Consider the following 8,430-nt stretch of genomic DNA (forward strand, 5'->3'; position numbering starts at 1 on the left):
TTTCACTGTAAACCAACACCAGCTCAGCCTGAGTCATTCAGATAAGGCTCGACTCAGCTTGCTGAGTGGGAGTGTCTGTCTGTGATTACTGGGAGCAGCCAGCCCCAACCTAAACTTTATGATTGTAAGAAATACCTCCTGAGGCTTTTCTTGTCTCTACTTGTACTTCCTCTTGGGGATTCTTATGAATAGTGCCATATAAAGCCATAAAAAAGATTCCACTTAGGGTTTCTGCAGCGTTCAACAAGTAAAAGTTTTAATACAATACATTTTAATACTTGTTTTACACAGTGGCACCCCCAGAAATCTTTAATAGGGGTGGCCGCATGGGGCCACTAACATCTTGGGGTGTCACACCAAAACCAAAAGCATCAACAGAACTTTAGGAACTGTTGAAGTATATAGGCTAGTTCAAGGGTCAGCAATGTTAACTATCAAAAGAGCCATTTATGACCAAATATAATTTTAAAAAATCTGTCTGGAGCTGCAAAATATATTTGAGCCTTATAGTAACACTATATATTAAGTCTAAATTAGCATATCAAGATAAAAATAGGTCTCAATGAGCATTCAAAAAATATGTTTTACCACAAGATGGCTCCTCTGTGATGGGCTATTTATGATTATTTGGTACTTTAATTTTGCAGTGTTGGCAGTGAAAACAAATAAATCTGTCTATGCACTATTAAATTCTGTATTTTCCTCTGAGACTTTTATTTTTATGGATTTGGAATCCATTGCTAGCCTAGCTAGGGAGGCTCAAGATGAGCCACCACTGTTGAGGTTTGGCAACATTTTGTTGAAAAGGTGCCAGGCTGTAGATGTATGATGTACATTTTTGTTTTGGCTTTTAATTCAGTGTATAGGCTACACATCTTTACAAGTGGAGAATGTCGTCAAAGCCACTGAGAGCCACTGGAGAGGGGCTAAAGAGCCACATATGGCTACGGAGCCACAGGTTGCCTACCCTTGGGCTAGTTGAACACGAGGGCAGGCATGATATCAGATTTTCACCACATGATTATTGCTGCCAAGAGAGTTCATGGCAACAATATTATAGCGGTAATTGTAGAAAATTTGAAAAGAAAAAGTAGAATCTGAAGCCATAGAAAGTAGTGGAGTATATGTGTTGAATACAAAAATGTTTATTAATGAAAAAATGTAAAACACATTACACAACTTAAACTGAATAATTACAAGATAAACTGCTACAACTGTTGGGCTTTTAAAACCCTTCAAATCTTCCTTGTACAAACTTTAAAACACAGAATAATGAAGCAGAGAGCACTGGCACGTTAGAGACAAATGAACAGAAATGTTTTGAAACCACTAACACTTTCTATTAAATTGCATGATCCCAGTTTGTTGCTACAGTAAACATTCATGGAATGTGTAAATCTTTCTTCTAGATCAATGAACCCGTGGACATTTTAGGAAGTGATGTTTGAACTCGCTGCTCTATGTCTGCTCTCTGATCGCATCTATCCACGCCATCTTGTCCTGGTGGGTCGGAGCCTGGATGAAGTAATGTGTGTCTGACTGGGTGATGATTTTAAACAGGTTGCCTTGAACGTTGCCTTTCACACCTGTGTGAAAGAAGTAAAAACAAAATCATTACCTGTCCTATCATGTAATCATTTGCTTTAATAACTTTGTTTAGAAGTGTAGCATCTTGGTCACTGTGGTTGGAGACAGTGACTCACCTGAGGGAACTCCGTTGTCGCCCAGAGAAGACACCAGACAGGCTCGCAGGGAGAAGCCGCCAGCGGGGCTGATGTCATCCTGACAAGTGACATAAGACAGGAAGTGGATAAGACTGACTCAGATTATGTAGAAGTGAATTACTAAGAATTATGAGTGTGATGATTGATGACAGCTTCAGAGCCGCCCTGAGGCAGCAACAAAGAAAACAAAAGCTTTGTTTGGGTTGGGATCTCCTCTGTTCAGTGACGTCATCATACACAGTATTTTGCATTTGCTGTGTCCATAAGTGGAATACACTAACCAGATTTCCTTAAGGTTTACCTGGTAAGTGAATCACTTCTTTTAGTCATTTTAATTATAGGGCCTCCATAGTATGGGCTGTACACTCACCTTGGTGGGGTCATAATAGTGAAGGTAAGCAGGCTCTGAACGCAGCACAAACAGTCGCACCTTCCAGTTCTTCCTTCTGTGTCCCTGTGTTTAAATAAAGACATAACAGTAAATAGTACAAAGTTGTTGAACAAATGAGGTTGCCAGGTTGTGAAAACCCCCTCTAGCTGGTGTTTATCCTTTCTATTTCATAATAACTAAAAGCTGGTAATCCATTTACCAATGGAATTCTCACTTTGTAATAAGTCATCAAGTCTCTCATCAATTACAAGCCTAGCCCTAAGTAAATAACTAGTCCCTTTTATTAGCCTGATGTGGCTCCACAGTTTGACAAATAAAGGCCTGTCTCAATTAGAGGCCTGGTCTGGTTGCCAAGCAGTTCTTTTTTTTCCGTTTTTTTATAGAGGTTCTTCGGATGTATAAAAGCAGGTTGTTGGCTACCTCAAATTATGTGTCTATTCGGGGCGGCTGTAGTGTAGTGGATAGTGCCAGTAACCCATGTAAAGAGGCATTGCCTCGCTGCAGCGGTCCAGGGTTCGAGTCCGGCCTGCGACCCTTTGCTGGGTGTCAGTCCCCGCTCTCTCTCTCTCTCTCTCTGTCCCCATTTCACACACTGTCCTATCCATTAAAGGCAAAAGCACAGAAAACATAATCTTTAAAAAAATTATGTGTCTATTCCTTGATTACCCTGTTACCCTGTAAGTTATTCATGTTCCTTTAGTCCCTACGGACAACCCGGTCTAACTCCAAAGTCGTCGAAATCTGGCGCTTGGGCAGTGACTTGTGGCGTCAGACACTGACTAAACAAGGCATCCTTTAACGTCGGCATGATACCTGGCTGATTGCCGTTGTAGTTAAACAGTGATCGGCAGCGTCAGGTGAAACATGGCAGGGAGAGAACAAAAGTTGGGAGCTGGTTGGATGGGTCCAACAAACACTGACTTTCACCCAGGATAGCAGTGTTCGCATCCTGTAAGATTATAGAGCCAAACCCTGTTCTTTTTTCCTAAACCTTACCACGTGTATTTGTTGTTGAAGGCAAAAAAATGTCAATTTGCATTGTACTGACGTAGGGCGTTTATTTTGAAAGAGACTGTATGTAAATGGTAAATTTCCTGTGAAAATAGAAGTGTATTTTGAAAGAAGACAATGCATGTAACAGGGTGAAGTTGAAACAGTGTCCCAGAACATCAACAACCAACACACCCAGGGTACCTTGCACGTTGTATCTGGACTAGACTCAAAAGGTCCATGACCAGACCTCAATATGTGACAAGGTTAAAGTGAGAATGTGTTGCTAAGGGTCCTCAGATCAAAAGAATCAAAAGGGTTTTTAATAGAAATTAATCCAAGTTGTGAGTATTGTTTTAACAGGATGAAGTGGTGCTGTGTTGGTATGCTGGGTGCTGTAACTCTCTCTCTGTCTCTGATGCGCTGCCGGTTGATAAGTAATATTCATACTTGTTTAAATAAACAATTGGATCGTATTTTCCATCTTTGCTGAGCAAAAGTTCTGTGTGAAAGGAATTAAAGGCCTGTCCCAAATATAGGACTGTTGAGTTCAGTGATTTAGGGCAAACAATAGCCCGGGCTATTAATTGAAATTTTATGGTATTATTATTTTCACGTCTCAACACGGGGCTGACAGCAGTGTGTTTACCTGTTTAAGCAGATATCCTCTCTTGATCACTTTCCCACTGAGCTCCACTGCAGACAGCGACGTCTCTGCCTTCACACTGCCTCTCTTCTTTAAGTTGTCAGACTGTGATTCAACATAAACATACCCTGGGTTAAACACAACTCCATCCTGCTAAAGAAATGGACTAACACTGAAAATACTAACACTGAGTGTGGCGCCATGCAGCAACAAGCTGGAGACTGGAACAGTTTTCAGACTTCCTGGTACTCACAAAGCTGTAGAGTGCAGTGGAGTCGTCCATGAACTGCTCACCGAGGCCGGCGGTGCGGAGAGCTTCCACACTCTTCAGGCCGACCGTCCGCAGGAAACCCTCCTCCAGTAGGGCTGAGGCCAACGTCATGGCCTCCACACGGGTCAGAGTCATCTGCATGAACACCATCCAGTCCACCACTGCTGAACCTGCAGGGACATCACATTTATATACGTCTGTATGTGACACTGAAAGCAGATACGTGCTGTATACACACATACAGTATATATATGAAAACATGTGCATTGAATAAAGATGTTGTAAATGTTCACCTGAGAAACAGTTGCTGTAAGTGCTGCCCTGCTCCACATGGGTGCTCATCTTGATACCACTGTGGACATCATACATGGAGTCCAACACCTTGCTTCATAAGAGAAAGAAACAAAGAAAGAGAAAGAGATATAGTCATAAAGAAGCAGTGACGACATGTTTGCAGGGTCAGACATGCTGATGACATCCCTGTGGGTGAAATTTTATTTGTAAGACTTACCTCAGATCAACGTTGGTTAACTGGGATCCAGCAGGGTCTTCCTGGTTTGTCACCTTTCCGTCTTCACCCAGCTTTTCGATCGCAGCAGTGATGTCATCTGCCCAGTCGTCTCTCTCCTCCCGGGAACAAGCCTCCAAAAAATGATCCACCCCATTCTTTGTCCGCAGCTTGAACACCAACTGGGACATAATATACAGACAGGAGGTTGATGTTGAGTCTTTTGGCCAAAAAAACAGATAGCAAATTGTTCTTCAGAGTTGGTAGATGATGGAAATCAGGTCCTGACAGAACAGTAACCTGAGGCAATACATGTGGAAAGATCAGAGAGTCTCAGACGGTGACGCCACACCTTCAGTGCGGTTTCTACCAATAAAAATAGAAACAAAGGAAAACACTGAAGGAAAAATGCAGTGCAAGAACAGCAGCCGGGACATGGAAAAAGGACAGTATATTTACAGTTTACCAGTACATTTACTCATGTACTGTGCTAAAGCTTAACACTGATATACATTTTCTTCAACTTTATACTTCTTCACTACATGTCAGGCAGAAATATTGTACTTTTTACCTCACAACATTTACCTGATAACTTACTAGTTACATAAAATACATGATTATGTTACATGATAAGATGCAGTACTTTAATACTAACCAACCAATTAGTATCCAAAGTATCTAAAATAGGCTCCACATTCACAATCTTCATTAAAATGCATTCATTAGTGATAAAAACATAATAATAATAATAATAATAATAATAATAATAATAATACAGTAAATGTAAGTTGGCATGCCCCCAGTTTGAAGAAGCAGACTGGAGTCCAACATGGAAGCTAAGCAATCTACTGCTGTGGATGGGGGGTCAGCAACAAAATTTATTTTAGCCACCTAAAAAAAAGTCCAACATAAAAAAATCAGTATTAGTTGAAGTGTATGCTATATTTAGAATATCCTTATTGCTTCACCTTAAAGTCACACTGTGATTTCCAACTGGAAAATGAAGCTGTTATATCGCTCTCTTCAAAGCCAGACTCCACTGAGAAAAACAGTGATTTAACACTGCTGAACACAGGAGCTGCTGGTCTTCTCCTGCCTCAATCAGTTGGTTAGTTTGTGTAATTGTGTGACTTTGGTGTTTAAAAGGGTTAGTTTGGATTCACCAAAGTCACACAAATACACAAACTAACTGATCGAAGCAGCAGTAGACCAGCAGCTACTGTGTTCAGTGAGCTAAAATCACTGTTTTTCTCAATGGAGTTTGGTGGCTCCGATGAAAGTGGCTTTGATGGGGAACTAAAACTGTTAAGGTCTTTACCGTCGGAATGGGCTGTCTGATGGAAAGGTAAAGCTGTAAAAATACTCTCAATGTAATGATACTTGAACTGATATTAATTTTTTTTAGGTGGATAAAATGCATTTCGTTGCTGCCCCGTCCACAGCAGTACATCACTAAGCTTCCATGTTGGAATCCTGCCGCTTCTCCAAACTGGGGGTGTATTGACCGACATCTACTGTAGGTAATACACTGGCTATGGATATGTACCTCATACCACCCCACTACAAAATCCAAACTATCTCTTTAAGTAACCTTTTAAAGTCAGAACTTCTATTTTTATAGTGAAGTATTTTCAGACTATGATATTTCTACTTTTACTTTTGTCTTTGTGTGTTGTGTATATTTCCTTTGTCTTCCCTTTAAGATGACTGTTCATTATTTCATTTGGCCGTCTTTGCATTTTAACTGCTGAGTTATTTAATCATTTAAGACAAGAGGCAGAAAACGATAGAGGGCTGTAATGACATGTTAGAAACAAAAATGTCAAATGTTAAATCACATAATCATTTGAATCCATATGACATTTCTTCAAGGCTTAAATAAGGTGACTTTCCAAAAATAATCTTCTTATAAAACTTTCTTTTAGTCCTCTAAAACTTTTGAGTTCCTTGAAACTTGTGTTCTTCTGAAACAGCACACAACAACTAACTCTGGAGTCTCAAAGAACTCACCGGTCGATTTTCATGCTCCAGATAAGGACAGGTTATCTCACAGTCCTTCAGAAGGATTTTCCCTCTCTGACATGAGTCCTTCCTGCTTCCTTCGTACTTGTAATACAGCAGCTTGTCTGGCATCAACACAAACCAGCGTGCCTTCCAGTTGTGCACAAGATGACCCTGTAATCACAAAAATGATTGGAAATGAACTCAACAACTCACAACACACTCTTTACCTTACAGTAGTGTGACAATAAACTGCTTGGATTTTGGTGATTAAACTTTGCATCAGCCCAAACTCTGTTCCACAAATAAAAATCTGAATGTATTTAACATCTGCTACATCCTACACTACATGTCGCTAAATGAAATCTACATTCTACAGAGTATGCATTATTTTGTATTCCAGGAAATAGTCCTACCCTTTTCACCAGGAATCCTTCTCTGAGAATCACGTTCTTCTTCTCTGTATCCATTCTGTTCAGTGTGATCTTAACAACTGAGCCTTGTCTGTTCCTGCCTGCTCAGGTTTTTAATGTAGAGGGGAGTGTGTCACCCTGTTCACACACACACACACACACACACACACACACACACACACACGCTCACACCCTCACACACCTCTTGCTCAAGGAGGCCAATCCAATGCTGTAGTTTCTTCCAGTTATCACATGAGGGCGCACTGACTCCTTCAGAGGCGCAACATGGAGGCTGAGCGTTCAGGGCTTTATAATTTCAAACAAATCTCAGTGCACCATGGTATGCTGTATCTAACATGTGCAAACAATGTTCAGATGTATTCGTGTACAGCAAATCACCATAATCCAGAACAAGTAAAAACAAAGCAGCAACCAGTCTTTTTCTGGCATCAAAGGAGAGACAGGACTTGTTTCTGAAATAAAACCTGAACTTCAGCCTCAGCTTTTTGAAAAGATTATCAAACTACAGCTACATAATCTGTTAATGAAGATACACCAGTTCTGTCTGTGTAGTTCCAATTTGGTGCATGTCTACAAACTGTACGAAAGTCCTGCCATTGTGAGGTGAACGGAAAAAATGCAAAGTGGTCATGCTTCATTAACCAACATATATAGTATACTTTGAACAGCAAGCCACAGGATGTTTAAAATCTGTCTGCCAGCCACAGTTGACCCCCAGGCCAGACTGTGGACATGCCTGACCTAGTGGTACGCCCATTTCATCAACTACCACTACATCACTGACCTGAAGATAACTGCAATATAGCTGCAGTGTGTGTGTATGTGTGTATACTTGTACTTGCCACACAGTGTGGACCAAAAAATGTACTTACGCTACAGAGTGAGGACATTTTGCAAAGTGAGGACATTTTGACTGGTCCTCAGTTTTTCAAAGGCTTGTTTGAGGGTTAAGACTTGGTTTTATGGTTCAGGTTAGAATTAGGTTTAGCTTAAGGTTAGGGTAAGGGTAAGGGTAAGGGGCTAGGGAATGCATTATGTCAATAGGAGCCCTCACAAAGTCAGAAGTACAAGAGTGTATGTGTTTACTTGAGTGTGTGCGTGAGTGAAACAGTAAAATCTCTCTAAACCAGGAGCTCAAAAGAAGTTTTCACTCCATCAGTTTAAATAAATGAAGAATTCACATCCTGGAGATGAAGCAGCAGGAAACATCCTCCTGTCAGATGAGGGATTAGTTTGTCTTTTTTATTCCGTTTTGATGAAAAACCAGCAGCTGGTGGTCGAACACAGCTCTCCTGCTTTGTAGCAGCTGTGCCCAACAGGAGGACAGAGTAATGTGGCTGGTGATCCTGGCTGTTTTTTGGAAACTATTTCTAAAATCTGGCCCTGGCCCAGTATTCACTGCTCTGTCTCCTGAAAGAACAGAAATGAGTAGATACTGTCAACATGACTGCAACTTCCTCTAAAC

General features: G+C 40.8%; 1 protein-coding gene across 1 annotated transcript; it reads right to left on the reverse strand.

Moving 5' to 3' along the window:
* Nucleotides 1-1,194: 1,194 nt before the first annotated feature.
* On the reverse strand, nucleotides 1,195-8,423 carry plek2 (pleckstrin 2). Its single transcript, XM_049596030.1, has 9 exons — nucleotides 6,948-8,423; nucleotides 6,541-6,705; nucleotides 4,534-4,712; nucleotides 4,316-4,407; nucleotides 4,005-4,192; nucleotides 3,755-3,856; nucleotides 2,095-2,178; nucleotides 1,704-1,782; nucleotides 1,195-1,586 (listed from the first exon to the last, which is right to left on the reverse strand). Exons 1-9 carry the CDS (start codon nucleotides 6,999-7,001, stop codon nucleotides 1,459-1,461), a joined length of 1,071 nt encoding a protein of 356 aa, XP_049451987.1. The 5' UTR covers nucleotides 7,002-8,423; the 3' UTR covers nucleotides 1,195-1,458.
* Nucleotides 8,424-8,430: the final 7 nt, after the last annotated feature.

Source organism: Epinephelus fuscoguttatus, linkage group LG14, assembly GCF_011397635.1.
Source record: "Epinephelus fuscoguttatus linkage group LG14, E.fuscoguttatus.final_Chr_v1".
In the NCBI taxonomy this organism is placed as follows: Eukaryota; Metazoa; Chordata; class Actinopteri; order Perciformes; family Serranidae; genus Epinephelus; species Epinephelus fuscoguttatus.

Coding starts and splice junctions, on each gene's coding strand:
- plek2 (XM_049596030.1), bottom strand. CDS start 7,001: ATGGATACAGAGAAGAAGAACGTGATTCTCAGAGAAGGATTCCTGGTG. Junction 6,706..6,947: donor AAGGATTCCTGGTGAAAAGG/GTAGGACTATTT, acceptor TTGTGATTACAG/GGTCATCTTGTGCACAACTG. Junction 4,713..6,540: donor TGGAGCATGAAAATCGACCG/GTGAGTTCTTTG, acceptor ATTATGTCCCAG/TTGGTGTTCAAGCTGCGGAC.